Raw genomic sequence first — 21,533 nt, forward strand, 5'->3', positions numbered from 1 at the left:
ACACACACACACACACACACACACACACACACACACACACACACACACACACACACACACACACACACACACACACACACACGCATCGTACAAAATGTCCCATTTTAATTGATCACCTCAAATATTTCTTGAACAGTATGTTTTAGGGAAAAATGTTTCACACAAAAGTTTTATGACTTCAAGGAGTACATTGATGCGACTTCGATAGTATTATCAAGATCAGGATAAGGACTTTGAATTTTTTAAATGGAACTCATTTTTCATTACATATTCTTATAGAATATTCTCATAGCTTACTTCGAGAGCTTTTTAAAACATAGAATTCTTTTTCATTAAGTACTTTTCGAATTACAAAGTTTGAAAGTTACAATACCACCAGCATTAGCATTATCCAAAGTATTTGATCGACAGCTAAAACCTTTTTGATATTGTACAGTTTCATACATTATTACTCTTATCAAAATCAAATCTTGTAGGTTTTTTCTTTCATATTCATTTTGATAAATAAGAAGTCTGTAGCCAAAAAATTATGATATACTTACCTTAATAAGAATATACATTGTAGTTATGGAGACATGCGCTTACAATCGATTCGCCTCGATAAAACGCATACTTTCCGTTTTTCAACTTTTGGTTGGCAATAAAAAATAAAAATAAGAGGGCCTTCAATGATTTTGATACTTAATAAAAAATTTTATTTTAGTGTTTGGAAAAACTCTAGAGGTAAACTACGAGAATATGTAATGAAAAATATTCTATTTAAAAAATTCAAAATTATCTTGCCCTGATCTTGATAGGCCTGTCAAGGTCAAATCAATAGTACTTTCTTATGTGATAATCCCATCATAAAACTTTTGTTAGAAACATTTTTCTTTAAAATGTACTGTTAAGAGATATTTAAAGTGATCAATTAAAATGACATCCTATATACACACATACATATATATCCTTTGTACACTTTCTTTGTGTGTCAAAATCTCATTTTTACGATACAAATACATTATTTTATATACAAAGTTTATAACTTTATCAATCCATTAAAAAGTTAATATTTTTTTTAATTATTTTTATATTCTTATAATAATTCTATAATCTGAAATTTTAACTAAATAGTTATGAACAATTTAGTCATTAAAATAATAAATTTTTTTTTACACACCACAGTGCTGGAAACATAAAATAATGAGGTATACCAAATACTTGAATGCTGCACTTCATTTTTAATGCTCACGTTAAACTGTTGATCAGTCTATGATAGCGTGAAGAACCTATAATAATAAAAATTATCAGATAAATAATAGTTACATATTTCGCGTACAATATGAGAATATAATGTATGATATAAAGTGCATAATTTAATTTATTATTAGGAAAGTCTAAATAAATAGCTTATCTAATTTCCTTTATTATTTTTTGTTAAAAATAGTGTATTGTAAACAAATATATTTTTATACACTGTATTTTTATATAATGTATATATAATTATCATAATTACGAATGTTTTCATAATTATGGATACTATTACTATGTACTATACATATAATTACCTCTACTATATTTTGTACAAATATAATAGATAATGTTTTGAACAACAATAAAAACAGAGTATAACATAAATATAAATTTAGATATAAATTTTGTTAATGATATTAAATTAAAGTCTGAAAAGAAATAAAAAAGAAACCCGTAAAAAAGTAAATATATAATAAATTCTAATTTTATTTTTATCTGATGACATGCTCTAAAATAAATTTAATCATATGTACTTTGTGCGTGTTAAGGCGCTCCCACCCTTCGTAGGATCCATCATTCGATCCCAGTTAGTATGTCCAACAACGAATCCAACAGCACGCATTTTTTCCTGCTCTTTACGCTCTTCTAGATCCGCCCAACGTACCTGCAAAAAAAAACAACGTAAAACCTTTTATTTGATTTTGTAGTTATTAAAAAATTTAAATTTCTTTTTCGCTACAGTCATATTGAACTGTAACATAAAAAATTATTTATATAAATTTTACAAATAACAAAATCGTATGAATCTTTAATTAATTTTAAATACATAACAAAATTGTAATTTATATTTTATTGCAAATAATATATTAAAAATTGGAAAAATACAATAAATTTTCTTAATATCTTCGCCAAGTCGCCAAGTCTCTTCAAATTGGTTAAAAAAGTTATGTGAGTCAAGAGATATTATAATTTAATATTGCGCAGATACATACTCGTTTTTTACCAGAAGTATCTTCCATATTGTAATAATCGGGAACTTGTAAGAAATCTTCCATAGTTTGCGGTTTTGTTTCGTTTTTCTTCTTTGCCAAACCGTCCAATCGATCTACATTATTGCGTTATAAAAAAAAATTAAAATAAATAATAATTAGCTCGTTTAAAGAAAATTATAATAAATCAAAACTAATGCGAGTTAACAAGGATAAATGTGATAACACATATTCTAATGCTTTCCAATTGAATATTGTTTATATCTTTAATATTTTTCAATTAAAACTAATTCACGCTTTATTCAGACTTTCTTCAGTCAATAGACTCACATAAATTCACTTTTAGTTATGTATGGACATTAGCATTTATAGACTTTAATAGTATTAGTCTTAATTTGATGTTCTTACAGATTCACACTAAATATAAAAAAATATACAGAGAATATGAATATGTATAATCTATTAGTATAAATTTATATAAATTAGCTAACCCAGTTTATCTTCAGCTTCCATTCTCTCCCATTTACTAACACCCTAAAAATATAAAAACACGCATAAAAAATACAATAAAATCATAGAATGACGTATAAAAGACAAGCATTTCTTAAGGCCCCTGACTAGTCCGCATGCGATTCAAAATTAGTCGGCGGCTTGACGAAATATAGCGAAATAGCCACACACACAAGCACGAGCCCATGTACATGTGCTCTTGACGCGCCGAAAGTGAATACATATACATGGATTCGTGCTTGTGTGTGTTACAACACCTTGCCACGATAAAGGGCTGAACTTATAGGCGTGGAAAAGTGACGTTTTGACGATAAAATTTATGCTGCAAGCCATTTCGTTATTATTTGCTTAATTGTGAAAATGTAATGTCTTATATTTATGAGTCCTAAAAATGGGCAGAAATTAATAGTTATCCTAAGATGTTATACGTAAAAGCATATATTTCATTCATTTCAACAGCTGTTCAACCGTGTTTCTACCCGAAATTAGGCTCATTTTACTTGCCTTTTATGATCATTTACTGACTATTAAGGAAGAAAGGAACAGTTTCTGCCCATTTTTATAAATATTTTTATTAAAACAATCTTGTCATTTAGATTTATCCAAATTGTCTTTATTTACAAATGACTTGCAGCATAAATTAACGTGTTATTCTTTGCTTCTGATGTCACGATTCCAACATGGCCGTCACGACTAGTCAGAAACCTCAAGCTCATTTACTTACAATTACATCCTGAGTATCTTCCTGGCTATCTTGACTATCTTCAGTTTGCGTAGCAGATTTTTCTTGCGTCTCTTGACTATCTTCCATGTCCACCTTTAAAACAAAAATGTTTGTGACTACAAATATAATTTCCCATATATGTATACACTAAGTTAAAAGAATAGCACTCCGTGCAGTATCGTGTATCAATTCATGTATGACAAAATTCAAATTATAAATTGTAAACTTACGAAAATATTTAGATACTAATAATGGATCTTTATCTCTTTATCTATATATAAATATGCGCTCTTTTTAAGAAAAACAAATTGTAAATAGTAGAAAATTACTTCTTCTATTGCTTGCTCTTGCAACATCGAATTTACATCTAGCTTCTGATGATAACTGGGTGTTGGTTCAAAGTAATCTATAATCCGATTAATTTCATCCTCGGTACGATTGTGAATGTTTCTCTTCAAACATATCTGTAAATCCATCTCCATCTCGCATACGTATACCTTGGTACATACAATATCATGTTAGTAAAAACAAGTTAGTACTGAATTTAATAATAATAATGTAACATATGTTGTAGATAATAAAAGTCTAAAATTAATGTTAATAGCATGTATGTTTTAAAAAGTTAATATTTTTATATCAATTCTTCCTAGAATTATATGCTCATGAATATTAACAGTTTTTATTGATACTTGCAATTTCAAAATATTTATCGATAGAAAAATAAAATTAATGTGATGATTAGATTTATTCTAAAACGAAAAAAATTTACAACAAAGATATATCCATAATAGTCTTAGAAAAAAGCCATATATAATTAAATTAAATATATAAATCAGTAACTTACTTTAAAACCTTTTGTCTTGCCGAAACTCCACATCTCTTCGTAATCCGAAATTTTCTCGTTAATGCAGTCTAATATGATAAAATTGAAGAATCCATCTGTTATATTTTTCTTAAAAGCTTTAACAAGAGAAGTTATATAACTCTGTTCCATAGCTTCTTCGTATTCATATATCATTTCCTATGAAAAATTATAAATTAGAATTAAAATAAAAATAAGCATTCACACACAATTGTTCTTTTTTTACAATACATTATATTTGCAATGGATTCGAATCTATAAAATTATGAAGTATTTTATATAAATTAATTTTACTTTTCAATATATGTATAATAAACTATAAAGATATATTATTATTTAATAATAAATATCTACTCTCTCTTAAATATTAAATTGATATTGTACAAATTTGATGTAATACAATTACTATTATAATATTTCTAAATAAAAGTGAATGTCAATCAAAGTTCGTTTTATATTATAAATATAATTATTGTACCTTAACTATGACTTTCTTTCCATTATCATCCTTAGTCTCTATTTCCTTTTCGACAAGAAAATAATCATCTAAACTCAATATTCTCGGCGCAGAACCACCTTGCTCGACTTCTTTATCCTGCACAGTAAAAAAATATCATAATTAAATATTAAATATGTCTGTATAACTTTACACATATATAGAATGTATGTAATGGAATTGAACCAAGTATTAGAAGCACATGACATGTATTTTATTCAAAATAAAAATATATTAATTTATATTTTACATATACAAAATAATCATTTATATAATAATATATATTTAAGCATTTACTATAAATATACCTTAATAAGTTTAGCCACAAAAGACTTGCCGCTACCGGGTGGTCCTCTGAGGATGATAGCTATTTTTGGTGGTCTGTTCTGACGACCTGGTGGACACAATAGATCATCGACCATTGTAAAATTTGGCATTTTTGCCAATTCCAGGGTTTTTGTAGTGGATTCCGCAACATTTTTCTTTGTATCTGGAGAAAGGCTATAAAAGGATTTGTCTTTTAATAAAATAAAAATATACACTTATAAATAATAATTACGTTATAGCAAATTGAGAGAGATCGAAAAAAATCATTCGTTTTTTATTTCTGTGCTAATAAACAAAAGAACGAACTCTTTGATTTTGTAAAATAAAAGAATAGTAATCTTTATAATAATCAGCATAGAATAAGTACAATGAGAAATAGAAATAAATATATTTTGTGTTGTAGAAATTTTCCTCAGAAAGTTTTTCTAATTATGCAATAACATACACGTAAATGACAATTTGAAAAAAATATTTCGCAACAATTTCGCACTCTTCATTAAATATATATTCATACATAATAATATAATTTGCTTTAAAAAGTATCAAACAAAATATCAAATAATAAAAAATTATTCCATATAAACAGATCGATACCATACGTAAAACAGTATATTGTACATTATATTGCATTTAAGCAATAAAAAATTCAGTACAAATATCATTTATTGAAAAAATTCGGTTTATCAGATATAAAATCTTATTATGAGCAGACAGATCAATATGTAGATAAAATTACGAATATCTTACAGTAAATAAGTAAAATAAAAGATATATTCGTTATATATACATGCAATAAAATGGTATATTATAAACTTCTTGATGAAAGCAATGATAAAAACTGCTATATAAGTATCACGTATATATTGTAGGAAAACTCTGTGCATTATAGGATTAAATATTCATTATAAGTGGTAAATGTCATAAGTGGAAAATGGCACATGAGTATTCTCTCTTTATTTTCAAAGAGTAAACAATTTTCACATACATAACAGATCAATATTGTAAAAAAATCAGTTTGTTGGAAATACAAATATAAGAAATTTATTACAATCAATATTAAAATTATGACTAGATATATAACTGTCCTAGAATTACAGTTATATAAAATTTTTATAATTTTATGGTTTATTATAGCATTTTTTTTTAATTTATGTGAAGAATAAAGTGGTATGTTACATGTATATTATTAAAAGTAATAATAAAAATTTGACATAAATATATGTTTAAAGTAAATTCATTTTTACAGAAGTATTTTTCATACATAGCCTTGTCTGCCAAAGGGAGACGACTTTTACATATGCAAAACAGTAATCATTGCATAACTTTTATATATGGTATCCATTAAAAAACGCATACTAAAATTATAAAAAATAATTAACATATAAACTTATATAATAAATTTTGTTTATATGCATAGTATTTAGTAGCTATGCAATTAATGTATTAATCGGACTGACCGTAGCACAGATATATTAAATTTGTTATATCTGTTATGTCAGTATTACAAATATAAAGATTTTGTTGACCCCCAAATATTTGAAAAATTACAGTAATCATTATTCGGTTATTTAAATCCGAATATATGCAGATATCTGTCTCGGTAAATTATAAAATAGCACAGAACATAAAATAGCTTATAAAATCTTGGCATTACCAAAATTACAGAAATTTTTTTTTCAAACTTCGATAAATGTATCATCAATGAATCGTGTTGCAGCAAATGCATAATTGCACATGCGCAATATTTATATTGTAAAATATAATTAACAGAACCATTAAGTTTTGCCATTGTCGAGATATAATCGAAAAGATTTACTAAAACATTATAACACATCTCGATAGATTTTTGTGTTATTTAAAATAATTTTATTGTAAATGTACGAGCAAATAAAAATATCCTTAAATAGAAAAATAAAAGTACCAAAAATAAAAAATTTTTGGGACGAATTTGGGATTTATGGAGAATAATTTTTGTTCTATAGAAATAATTTCTATGAAAGAGAATTAAATTTCACGATAAAACTAATTTTTGTTATATAATAATATACTATCTAACAAATATATTTTGTCCTATATAAAATTTATTAGAGTTCTCAATAATATTCATAAATTTTCTTTATAACATTTGAACACTCTTTTAATACGTTGATTTTAAATTATTCCTCCTGTTGTTTCTTGTAAAAGATGTAAATGCCTTATAATAAATTTAATTGGATGTACAGTGTGTATTAAAGCAGTTGTATTTAAATCGATATAAAAATTTATATATACTTAATATAAATATAAAAATAGATTAAATCATGAAATCCTCAATACATTTTATTGTGCTGTTAAGTAAAATTTCTATTTTATAATTGGAAATATTTGCATATTTTATTTACACTTTTACACAGAATAAATAAGAATACAATGGCTTTATTATGCACTAGTGCATCCTACCGAATTCTCCATTAATATTTTGTATTTCTCTAATCTATTTCCATATTTTATAATGTATTTTATAATGTATTTTTTGAGAGCCGGATCTAATCTAATAGCGTTTTCCACTGAGAAAACTAGTGTAAGATTGGTACAATTGAATATAAATCGGTTTTAAATATATTTTCCAATGTTAATAAATAATTTAATTCTTTTAAGGTTATAAGATTATCGTGGCAACAAAGACCATGTTCGTATATTACTGCCAGTTGACTGCCAGTACTGAAAATCTATCGGTCCTTTTACATACATATATTATACTGTACTGACAACTGTAATATACGAACACGGCCAAAGAACACGTAAAGTTAAAAAAATTAAATTATTTATTAACAGAAAAAATATATAAATTTATTTGTATTCAATTGCATTAGTGTATAGTGCTGCACTAATTTTTCCAATGGTAAATATTATAAATATATTCTATAATAATTTATGCATCATACTAAAAAATATACATACTAATTGTGTACATTAACACATTATTTACAGAAGTCTAAACTATACTATATATATATTTTTACTAATTAATTTAATTTGATACATTTTACATCTGTTATATTTTTTTTACATCTGTTATTTATTTCTTTAATTTAATCTTTTATATATCACTCATTGCTATAACAACCATACCAATTAAAATAAGTTTGAATGTTTTGAATTATTAAAATTTTGTAATCTTAATTTAAAAATACAATTTTGCTGTAATAATTGATTTCGCTGTTCAATAAAAAATGATTCTTTTTGTGGACAACAAAGAAGATTAATTATTTTCTTTATAATTTTTAGATGCTAAATACAAATCTGTTTTCTAAATTGCCATTATGTATAATTTTGAAAAATTTGTAATTGGAATTGCAAAAAAGAATTATTTTTACGTATTGTGTCATATTATAAATAACTATGATATGTACTGGAATAGTTTCACTGGAATCAAAATTAACTGTGTTGTTAGGACTTTCAACCTTCAAAAGGATTTTTTAGTATCAATTTATGTTTAATAAAATATTTATAATTAAATATGAAATCTATAAAAGGAGAGAAGAAAAAAAAAGAGAATTGTGAATTATAAATCGCTGATGATTTATCAAATAACTTTCAAGTGTATTTATTTAAACTTTAAGAACACTGAATACAAATTCGACGTAAAAATCAACAAATTTAAAATGATCGATTATGACGGATATACTAAAACGTGAAAAATATCCAGATTAGATCTGTTCGCATTTTTTGTACTTAGCATCTTTGCTTTTTCTCTCTTCAACGCCCAAATATATATTAATCTCATTTTAAAGCTCCTGAGTAGTTATCACAGCCGTATCGAATCGTGATGTCAAAAGCGAGAAACAATATATTAATTTTTGTTACGTGTCATTTGTAAATAAAGACAATTACTGACTGTCAGAGAGATAAGCATAGTTGTCATCCATTTTTACAAATGTCAAGGCAATCTCATGATTTTATCTTATCTAAATTGCCTTTATTTATAATGTCATATAATAAAAATTAATGTGTCATTTCTCGCTTCTGACGTTCGTGATTCAATATGGCTGTGGTGACTACTCAGGAGCCTTAAGTGCACAAGTTTTTAAGGATTCAAGCAACGTGAACAAATCCATGGAAGAAATTTATGTATAGAAATCTTTCACGATTTTGAATTTGTTAATTTTGACATAAAATTCGGCAGCCTAAAAAACTCTTAAGTTTAAATAAAACATAATTAAATATAAAAATTAATTAAAAGCTATTTGGTAAATCGTTCATGATCTAATTCAGTCTTTTTCATCAGCCTGAAATAAATCATATATTAATCATTTAATTATGAATATTTTATTAAGTGTAATCGATATTAAAAAAAAAATCTTTTGAGAGCTGAAAGTCCTAAGATTTAATTAATTTTTATTGCAATAAAGCTTCTTCAACACGTCATTTATTGTAATTATAGTACTTATAATATGATAAAATACATGAAAATAATTATTTTTATATAGTTTTAAAGGTTCCTGAATCACAGCCATATTATCACAAGCGAGAAATGAAACGTTCATTTTTATTATGCCGTTTATAAATAAAGAAAATTTGAATGAAATAAAATAATGAGATCGTTTTTTGCCGAGCAAAATCAGTTATTACAGCAAAGCAATTGTAAAAATGGATGAAAACTATCCTTATCCCTCCTGACAATCGGTAAATAATCATAAAAAGTAAAAAAAATGAAGTTTTGTTCAATGCGCATGTGTAATCTATTTTCATTTACATGTGCCTTTTATCACTTTTTACAATTATTTACTGACTCAAGAAAGATAAACATAGTTTTCGTCCATTTTTACAAATATTTTAAAGTAATTTCGTCTTTTTATTTTATTCAAATTGTTTTTATTTATTAATGTAACGTAATAAAAATTAACATGCCATTTTTCGCTTCAGATGTCCAATATGGTTGCGACTACTCAGAAGCTTTAACTGCAAATTTTTCAAAATTGTTACGTGATGAAACAATTTATGTGAAAATTTGATTCGTATTTAGTAAAAAAAAACTATGGAAAATGATTAATCTCTCTAATGTTTCTTTTTTTGTTGAACAGTTATAAAGGAATAAAAGTTAATTTTTTCTGTTCTTTTTTGCAACTAAAAAATGATAACAATTTTAAAATAATTTTTAAATTTATGTCATTATTGTAACAAATGAGTGATATGTCAAATATAAAGATATCCTGTCAAACGCAATTGTAAACCATGATGCATGATTATGTACAGATAAACGTAGTCAAACTTATAGGACATTAATCCAGAATTAAATAATTATTGTTAAAATAATTTCAACAAAAAGTTATATTCAAAATATAACTTTCTACTGCTAAAAATTTTATTATTTTTTAAAATTTTTCATGATATCAGACCTGTTTACTTCTGGATTATTTTTTAATTAGTAATCTAAATTCATATGTGTAGATATGTAATGTAAATATTTTTAAGAAATTAAATTTTCTATTTAAAATCCTTCAAATCAATGTTCTTTTTTCTCTGAATATTTAATTAAATGTAGATTAAAGCTTCTGCAAAAAGTAATATTAACATACCTGGTCTCTTGTAGTTTTGTATCTACGACGTTTTTGTTTGCACTCTCCTGCCAGTTAACATTTCCTTTCAATCTAAAGAAAATGGTATATATGTTCAAAACATATATCTTATACTTATTTTATGTAATATTATATCAACTATTTTTCTATTAGCTATTATAAAAAATTAATATCTTTATTATACAATCATACAATATACCTATTATCATCTTTGTCATTATCTTTATTCATCTCCTTTCGGGGACTGTCATGTATCTCTTGAACTCGCTCTGTATCTGAAAAATGATGGATGCAATGAAACATACTCCATGTAAGTCATTTGTTCTTTAATATTTCAATAATTCATAATTTACAGACACATTACATGTAAAACTAAATTAGCATTCCAAACTTTACAAACTACAGTAACTTTCTACATCTCGTTTTTATAATTATAAATGATAAATAATATTCTTTTATTACAATTAATAAAATAAGCTAATAAACTTTGGCCAAACGCTTTATTTTTAAAAACACTTTATAGTGCAATAAAGGTTTGATAATTTTTGGTCCATTTTCATAAATAAATAAAAATTACAAAAAAGTATTTACACAGTAAACAATAAATAAGTCAATAATAGTTTTGTATTTTTAAGATACAAAGTTAAATTTTAAAAATGTTAATGTAATTCGTCATTTCTGGTTATTTAGGTTTTTTTATATGTTTTCAATTTAATGAAGAATTAAAGCTATAACTATTCGTCACAAAAAAAGATAGTAATTTCAAAACAAATATATATAGGGTGGTGTTCAAAGATCACAACAATGCTTAAGGGTAGATTCCTGGGATCATTTTGAGATGAAAATTCTAACATCAACAAATGTCGAGACTTAATAATTTTTTAATTGTAAACATTCATTTCATTAAATCATAATCTAATCTAAATTTAAACATAAAACCTAATCTAAATTTTTAAATAAATTAAAAATAATCATTTTGAGAAAATTCTAATATCAAAATATAGAGGGTACAATAGTTTTTAAATTATAATTTTTGAATTATAATACTTAAAATTATCGAATTATACCGCCTAAAATCCGCGCGTTCAGATACGATACAATAGAAAATCCTATCGCACTAAGCGTGCAAACTTTAGACGATATAATTCGCTAACTTTAACTTTATAATTCAAAACTTTATAATTCAAAAACTATTGTACCTTCAATATTTTGGTATTAGAATTTTCTCAAAATAATTATTATTTCCAATTTATTAAAAAATTTATATTATCTGTGAAATTCTTGTTCTTTGAAAAAAATCAAAATTATTATTCGTAAAATAAATTCATATTAAATTACCTTTGTGAACATTTTTATCACTTTGGTGTTGGTCACTCTGGTCATTATCAATATTTCGTTCAAAACTTCGAGATTCTGATTCGGAATAATGTCCTCTCTCTTTACGATCATCATTTTCTTTCTTCTCCCCATCAGTTTTTTTATTCGATTGCCAATCACGTTCCTTTCGATTATTATAATCCACTGATTTGCGTACATCAAAATTCATTGCATTGTTTTTGTAGTTCCTCGTTTTTTCAGTATATTTCGTACTTTCGTAATTGCTCATTTTTTCAGTGTATTCCTTCAGATTCTGCTCGTTCTCTACCCAATTCCTAAAATCTTTTTTCGGATAATAATGCTGCTGCAGATCGGGTTTTAAATTTCCGTGACCGTAATCAAAGCACTGAACTGACGATAATTGCTGCTCCATAATCAAAGCACGAGACACGTGCCCGTAATCAATCACCTTTGTCGGAGTGAAGTGAAGCGATTCAACAATTCTTTTATCACCTTCGCCGTGATTATAATTAAATTTCTGCACGCAAAATTCTTCATCATTCTTCGGTCGTTTCATCAATAAATTAGAATATTTCGATTCAAAGTCAGATTCAGTCGTAGATTCACCATATTGAGACTTAAAATTACCCACCTTTGGTTCCATCATACTTCTTTCTGACTTCTCGTCAAATGTGCTTGAAATGTTTTTATCAATGTTATATTGCTCTGCATCAGATCTCTGAACGTTGTCAAACTTATCCTTCCAATCATTAAATCCATATCCTGAACAAGATACAGTTTCTTTTTTATTAAAATCAGGTCCAATATATTCACTAGTGTTTTCTTTCTGGATTTCGATATTTTTATCAGGACAATTCCTATTAAGTTCATCAGTCGATTTTGGACTTTCATATCTGGCCTTTTTAGCAAAAATATTATCTTCAAACTGTTCTTTTCTAATGCAAGAATTTCTACGCGAATTATCATCGCAATTAAGCGAAGAATCACTCGGAGGTGGAAAGTTTGCATTAGTTGAATTTGCTGCATTCATCGAATCTTTGAGATCCGAGCCAAAGGGTCCACTATTAGAACCTCGAGATTCAAATCGGCTCTCATTAAAATTCTTCGGGTTATGTTGAAGCAGAGTATCATTTGAATCACAAGAACCAAGTAGAACAGATTCCTTAGAACCACGCGGACTAGTCAGATCTTCATTGGATTTTTGCAAATCAACTTTTTCATTAGAAGAACTAAAAGATCCACTATTATCGAAAGGTCTCTTATCAAATGGTGTCTCATTTGGTTTACCAAACTTATTGGATCCTATAGAACTGAACTGTGAGTCGAAAGAACACCTAGTACTAAAAAATGTATTAAATGGACCTCTAGGACCAAATGATCCATCATTGGGGCCTCGCAATCCAAATGGTCTTTCGGGCATTGTTCGAGAATCTAAACGATCATTAACTCCTCTAGGACCAAATTGCATATTGTTGGCTCTAGGTCCAAATGGGCCAGGATTTCGCGGAGAAAACGGTAAATCAATTGGTGCTCTTGGTCCAATTGGACGATCAATGGATCCTCTCAGGCCGAATTTTGTATTCATGAGCGGTCGAGGTCCAAATTGACCAAATGACTCATCTACAGGACCACGTGGATTGAATTTCTCACTATTTGAATGTTCAGATAATTTATCATTATAATCTTGATCATTACATTGCTCATCATTAGATTTTCTAGGACTGAAACGATTTTCACTTGATATATTAAGCCCAAATGGGCCATCTTTAGGACCACGTGGATTCAGTACATCCATAGAACCTTGCGGTAAGAATGGACCTCGCGAAGGATCAGTTAAAAATGCACGAGGACCTCTGGGACTAAAAATTGGCGGTCCTCGAGATTCAAATGGTACACCAGATTTAAATTCCATCCTTTTGGAGTCAAAATTGTTATTATTATTAAAATGCATATCGAATTGGTTATCAACTGGTCCCTTTCTATCAAAATCTTTGTTTAAATTCGATGACATATTTTGATTGGAGTCCGTAGAAATGGGACATAAATTAGGCAATTCTGGTGGTGGTTCAATGTTCAAATCTACTGGTGGTACGTCATTTTCACCCATGAAAGGTAAACTTTCAGGTTTCTTAATACCATTATTAGATTCGTCCGTACTTTCGATGTTGCTTTGGATTATATTTTGATTATCATGTTTCTTGTCAATCTGTTGCAGAGAATTATCATCATTAATAACTTTATTTTCTTCTTTATTATCATTCTTTAAGTCATTAGAAGAAACAATGTTGCTTTGTTCAATAGAACTATTAATCTCATCCACTTGCATTGTTTTCGTATCTTTTGCATCTGCAGCATTATTAGTTTGTAGCGACGAATCAGCATCGATATCAATAATTTCGATATTTTCAGAGCATTTAACAATGTCTTGTGGCTGAATATTTGTTAGTTGGAATTGATTGGGATGCGATCTGATTTCTGTATTCTTTCCTTGTTCATTGTAATCCATGGGATTATGTTTAGCAAAGTTATCCAGACGTCCTTTGAAAGGAGGTTCGCTGAAAAAATGACCTCGTGATCCATATGATGAAGTAGAAATTTGACCCAAATCAGAAGAAGATAATTGAAAATTTGATGGTCCACTACTCACTGCTTCACTACGATTTGGTGGATTTTTTTGAAAATCGAAGGAGCTTTTAAAGGGCGAGTGACTGGTAATTTTTTTAAAGCTTTCGCTAAGAGAACCAATACCAGTGAATTTGTCGGAGTCAACAAAACTGGGTCTAAATACGTCCCCTGCTGCTCTTCGCTTTTCCATGAGTTTCTTCAGTTCTGGCGATAGTTCGTTCGACGAACTGAATGATGAATTTCTAGTGAAACTCCGAGTATTAGTACCGAAACTATCTCGTCTATTATCAGCTGAATCTTTCGAATCGAAATTATCTCTACCAAATCTATCTTTCGGTCGGAAAGACTCGTTATTAGATCCAAATCGATCATTACCAGAAAAGAAACGATCTTTAGAATCAAAACGATTAGTTCCAGAAAACTGTTCTCCACCTGATGCAAACCGATCCGATCCAAATCGCTCGTTATCTGGAAATCGATCATTTCCAGGTCCGCGGTGATCTTTATCCATTCCAATCCGATCATTTCCAGATCTAAATCGATCACCCTCCGATTTAAACCATTCATTGCTAAACCGATCAGATCCTGGACCAGGACGATCTTTGTTTGATCCGAATTGATCACCTCCCGATGTAAGCTTATCACTTCCCATCGATCCAAATCTATTATTTTCACTGTTGAAATGATCATTCCCTGGCCCAAAACGATCTTTTGCCAGTCCAAACCGATCATTACCTAGATTAAAATTATTCTGTGAGTTTAATTGATTATTCCCAAAGTCATTGTAATTTCTATCACCTCTTCTAAAACGTTGTGCTTCGACTTTGTCAAAGTTATCAGTAGAAGATCTAAATTCTTGTTCATGCAAATTTGAATTAGTATTATCTCGTCCAAAACGTTCCTGATCACCTCTTTTGAAATTGGATTGTCCATCAAAATTGTGAGATGGTCGATCATTTGGATGCATAAAACGCTTATCCATATTTGAAGACTCAGCCGAACCAAACGGAGGACAATCACTTATATTTGTTAGACCTGGTGCTTTTACATTTTGCAATTGCATTCGATCATTATTAAGAAAATTTGGTGGAGGTTGCGAAAAATTTGGTGTAACGTTATTTGGCATATTCAGTTGTGATTGTGCAAAATTTGACGAGATCATTTGGGGTGGTCCAATATCCGGCGTTGAGAGCATTGGAGGCATTGTCGACATCCCGAGACCATACGCTGGTACTTCCATTCTGGAATTATATTGTTGATTTCCCCATTGTTGCTGATTGGACCAATTCGGTACAGTGGGTCCAATCATATTTAGTTGTGATGGAATTTGCTGCATTCCTTGTGTGACAGGATTACTAGAACTACTTGTGGTTTCGGGCATTGGTGGCGGTGGTGGCGGGGGCACTAAAGATGCAGAAATATTTTGCTTCCCTGTAAGACCCAAAGTTTTTCCAATGCCCAATAAATTGTTGATTAATCCTTGATTTTCGGTGTTCGATAAGATGTTTAGTATTTTATCGTCTCCAGGTATGTTTTTATTCTTTTCGGCTTCTGCTTTCGCAGCAGCTTGTTTTTGTTGCTCGCGTTTTTTACGCATCTGTTCGCGTCGTTCGAGCAGCTTCTCACGCCATGATGTCCATTTCGCTTCGTATTGTTTATACTGAGTCTGAAATACGAAGATACCATTTTTAATTCTATAGAAAAATATCATTTTAAACTCTATAGAAAATGCAATTTCAATTATTTATGCATGCTTTATTATTTTAATAATCTTGATATCATAAAAATGAGAATTTCGGTTAATTTAATTTTAACTGATAATTATATTTCAAAATATATTTTTCAAAATATAATTGAGAACATCGTAATATAAAAAAACACGATTTTTCAATATAATTACATATCAGAAATTATTTTCAGAATTATTTATGTTCATATTTTAACTTTTGCAAACACCAAAATAAACTTTATTAAAAATGTGCCTTCTAATATGAATAATTACTTTTCAATGATATCCATTTAATTATTTCGTAATAATTATATGCATATTAAAAATAGTACTTACCTTGTCTGGATGATTGGCGTTTTGCTGCTTCCAAGTATTAAATTGTTCTTCCCACTGTTTGAACTGTGCATCAAATGTTCTTTCAGCTTCGGTCAATTCCTCTTCAGAGATCAATTTTTTAGCACTTTTGGAATCACTAATTACATTACTATTGGATTTTTCAGCTGTGACATTTTCGTTATTCTCGATTTCAGGTGGTAAGGGTGGTTGACTTGTTGTAGGTAACGGTGGATTTGTAGGATAACTTGTTACATTTGCTTGTGACGTCATCTTATTGGGAGATTCTTTTGCAGGGAATAATGGAAGATTGTTTTGGTGTGGAGGTGGCATGTTTGTAAACTGATATGTATTTGTGGGAGGCAAAGGAGGTCGGGTGTCCTCTTTGGGAAGAGGCGGTGGTGGTACTTGCATCTGACTCGTTAAGTTCATATTCTGCACGTGCTTCATCTCCTCATACTGAAAAGAATTTCTTATTAATAAAAATTAACAAATAAAAACTTTTAGGTCCAGTTCCACAATTCACGGTTAACTCTTAAGGAGCATTAACTCCGAGGTTCAATTTATTCCTCATCACTTTTTAATTCTAGAATTGCAAAGAAATGAGGAATAAGTTGAACCTCGGTTAAAAGTGAGTTGTGAAAGTGGACCTTGTTATGTTTCTATGGATATCAAATATTTTCTGTATACATAAATTTTTAAAACTTTTAATATTATCTAATTAATCATTTAAGAAAACAAACAGATAAAGAATAATTGAAGAGAAATTACATATCTCTTTCTGTTTCTTTTATAATTTTACACAATGTTTTGTTCCAAAGAAAAGACTATTATTGTATAAAATATTTCTTCATCGAAATATATTGTTTTCATTTGTATTATATATTGTACGATATATTTATATCATATTATTTTTTATATATTATATAATATTCATTTAAACAATTTAATCTTTAAAAATAAAAAAATATATAAAAACATAAAATATTTTATAAGCATAAAGATTAATATTTTATCTTATTTATATTATTAAAATAAATAATAAAAATTCGAAAAAGTTTAAAAAGTTATATCTTTAAAAAAATATTTTTTAATCCATTATGCATTATATATATTTTGTGTGTGTGTGTGTGTGTGTGTGTGTGTGTGTGTGTGTGTGTGTGTGTGTGTGTGTGTGTATTTGAGAAAATAGGGTGAACCAAAGAAATGGAAAAAGAGATAAAATAAAAGCTTAGAAATTTCATTCAATTAATTTGATCATTTCAAACTTAATTAATTTGAATTATATCAAAATATAAAGCATAATATATATACCATTTACAAATCACTTTATTAAGTTCATCAATAAGAATCGTGTTAGATCACGAATTATATACATATAGACAGACACCAGCCTTGTTGATGCTATTTTATTTAGTAAATATTTAGTATTTTATATTTTATATTTAGTTTAGGAGTATTGAAGTGGTGAACAACACATTTGTTGTAAAATCATATTATGATAGAGATTGCACGTAAATTATTTGTAGAGAGGTTTGCTATTATTTTCATCTTCATCGTTACGATGCCATCAACTCATACAAATTGAAATTTGGGTTCACAACTTTGAAAACTTAACACAAAAGAAGATGACAAATCATATGAGTAGATATATCTATGGAATAGATCGTGACAAGAATGAAAATAGTAGAAACATTCTATGAGCAATTTAGATGAAGATATCATTTTTTTACAGTATAATACAGTTTCAAATACATTGTTTACCTTTCCAATGCCCCATATTTATTAAATGCATCAACGAGATTGCATGGTGTATTCACAATCCATCAACAAAATCCATGATCCACCAATATTACAGACAAAATTTTCAATTTCTTTGGTCAATCCTATATAACTATGTAAAATAATCAATTATGCAAAATGAAACAATAAGTTTAATGCTTCAATAATAAATAAAAATTGTTGATATTAATTTATCTCTTTCAAAAATTTTATTATACTAATTAGGTTATTGTTATATATAGTTAATTTATACATTACATAATATTATATTTAAATTATATCAATATAGTTTTATATTATACCTTGTCGCCATATTGCGTTTGCCATTGTTGATATTGTTGGTGCCATTGTTGCCATTGAGCCCAACCTTGCTGCTGTGCAACTGCCCATTGCTCCGGTGTATATCCACTAGGCGTCTAATATATAAAATATATATAGATATACATACACACACACACACACGCGCGCGCGCGCGCACACACACACACACACACACACACACACACACACACACACACACACACACCACACACAGATTGGATACTAAGTAAAAGATTTTAAGGGATAATCCCTAACACAAATTAAAAATGAAAACTTTATATGATTATATATCTAAAACGACTTATTTCAAAGATATAGGATGTCAACGTAAAAAAAATTTCGTTTCCGAAAAATTCGAAAATCTCGAAAATTCGAAAATCACTTGAATTATTTTGATAATATATGTTTAAAGAAGATCAAGAGCCAGTATTTAGAATTGATTCTTTTAATTAAGACTGTCTTAAATACAATCTTAAGATATCGTAAATTAATCACAACAGTGATTACAACAGAATCGTATATATTAGCGCATCTTAAAGTATTACTTAAGATCTTAAAATAAGAATCGACTGTATGAACACTGGCCAAAAACTAGGCATTACATGCAAGTAAGAAGTGCGCGTCGGCCTTAAACACTACATAACAAGAGTGTTCATTAACTTTAATCTTTTTTCTAAAAACTACTTGTGAGATTCAATTTTGCTAAATGAAAAAATTGTTCTTTTAACAAAAAATATCACGATTCCGCCGAATGAGGGAATTTTGAGACATCCTATATATATAGGATATAGAATGGGTGGGAGGAAGGGAGGAGGGGAAATATCAAAAAGTTTCCCTGTATAGAGTCAGTCCCAAATAACTTCCAATTGACCTTCTTAAGAATCAAAGTCCCTCGGAAGTTATTTGGAGGTGACTATGTAAAGAGAAACTTATCAAGAGTATCTATTTTTATCCATCAAATAGAATATCTCAAAATCCTTAAGTTTAAGATAAGAAGTTTCAGATAAAAGTTGCTTAATTTTACAAGAAGATGATGATTGATCTTGAGAAAATGTCCTTAAAGTCAAGTCAAAATTATTTAAAATTTTTTTAATGGAATTATATATATCTTTATCACACAATATGATTCTTCTAATTATTTTGCATAAAAATATTAAGTATACCAAAAAGCTAATAGTTGAACGAAATATTTTACACTTTAATCTGGCACGTGACATGAAACATTATATATCTTGTACACTATTAACTTTTTAAGAAGCATACATAATTAAAAGAATCACATATTGTGTAAAAAAATACATAATATTTCAGCTAACCTTGATTTTAAGAACATTTTCTAAAGATTACTATCTTCTTTCTCCCTTGTAATTGAGCAACTTTTTGTCTAAAACATTTTTGTCTTACAACTTAAAGATTTAGAGATATTCTACTGGATAGATTAAAATGGACCTTTGTATAATATTATATTAATATTAAAAAATATTTATCAAATTTCGGTACACTATATATATGCATGTTATTTATGTGTATAAATTATAAATTATTAATTTATTAATCACTTGTTAAAAAAGCTATTGTGCAATTCTATATAAAGTATATAATATCCTTATTTAAAGATGTACTTACTGGTTGATTATAATATTGCATATAACTCTGCATCATAGTCGTAGCATCTGCGCCCGTTGCTGGTGCACCATAGCCAATTGATGGTTGCGGCAACGAAGACGCACCAGTTGACAACGGCCATTGATTCCAATTTTGCATTTTGTAAATCTTCTATCAGACTAGCAAGCAGCTTGTTAGTCACTCTAAAGCCCGTAGTCCGTTCTAGGTGTAACATGTATTTAAACATGTATTTAAAGAAGATATATCTCATTGTACATAACATATATAGATTTCATGATACCTATTTAATCTATTTTATTTTTCAATTATTCTAACACTTTATACAATTAAAAACGATAAACAAATATAACAAAATCGTTTTGTTTTTATCGTTTAAACTATCAAATATAATTCATTGATTACAATATGGTATATCAAAAAATATGGTACGTCAACGCTGATAAATTTTGCAGCGTATAAACATTTCTGATTTATAAATTGGTATAAATGTATTTCTCTAAAAATAAAATGTATATCATTATTTTATAACGCTGCTAAAATTCAATAGAAGTATACAATGTATTATATGTAATATATGAGATATGTATCATAACTGACGCAGTTTGAAAAATTGTAAAAGTGAAATTTTGTACACCCCATATAATATCACATTAAAAAAGTAATGTGTGAATATATAAATGTAAGAGAAAACCTACAACTATTATTAATATAATTATGCAATATATTTTGTATGAATATTTTTTGTTTGTGTCAGAAATATAATCCGACAAATAAGATCTATCATAATAAGAAATTGTCATTTAATACATCGTTTAATATATCAAAAAATTAGATGATAAAATAGCGCAGAGTGAAGAAGCATTAGACTTTCTGTAACGAAACAGTCTAAAAAAGTGCAGTTTGCATCTATTGAATAACTGATGCAGCAAATGGACAAACATTATATGTTACAATTTTTACAAATTCGATAATTTCTCATGCATGATACCAATCAATAACCATGATTTCAAGAAGTAAAATAATTCGTATCATTATTACGTCATATATATATATATATATATATATATATATATATATATT

The 21,533-nt window shown here is 27.9% G+C and overlaps 1 protein-coding gene across 1 annotated transcript; it reads right to left on the reverse strand.

Moving 5' to 3' along the window:
* Positions 1-1,249: 1,249 nt before the first annotated feature.
* LOC105620852 lies at positions 1,250-20,591 on the reverse strand. Its single transcript, XM_012202327.1, has 15 exons — positions 20,454-20,591; positions 18,809-18,922; positions 16,728-17,183; positions 12,038-16,328; positions 10,899-10,974; positions 10,700-10,771; positions 5,123-5,315; positions 4,797-4,913; positions 4,301-4,477; positions 3,786-3,953; positions 3,457-3,549; positions 2,714-2,756; positions 2,226-2,338; positions 1,767-1,897; positions 1,250-1,268 (listed from the first exon to the last, which is right to left on the reverse strand). Exons 1-15 carry the CDS (start codon positions 20,589-20,591, stop codon positions 1,250-1,252), a joined length of 6,201 nt encoding a protein of 2,066 aa, XP_012057717.1.
* Positions 20,592-21,533: the final 942 nt, after the last annotated feature.

The sequence above is a fragment of the Atta cephalotes genome (genome assembly GCF_000143395.1).
Source record: "Atta cephalotes unplaced genomic scaffold scaffold00030, whole genome shotgun sequence".
Classification (NCBI taxonomy): domain Eukaryota; kingdom Metazoa; phylum Arthropoda; class Insecta; order Hymenoptera; family Formicidae; genus Atta; species Atta cephalotes.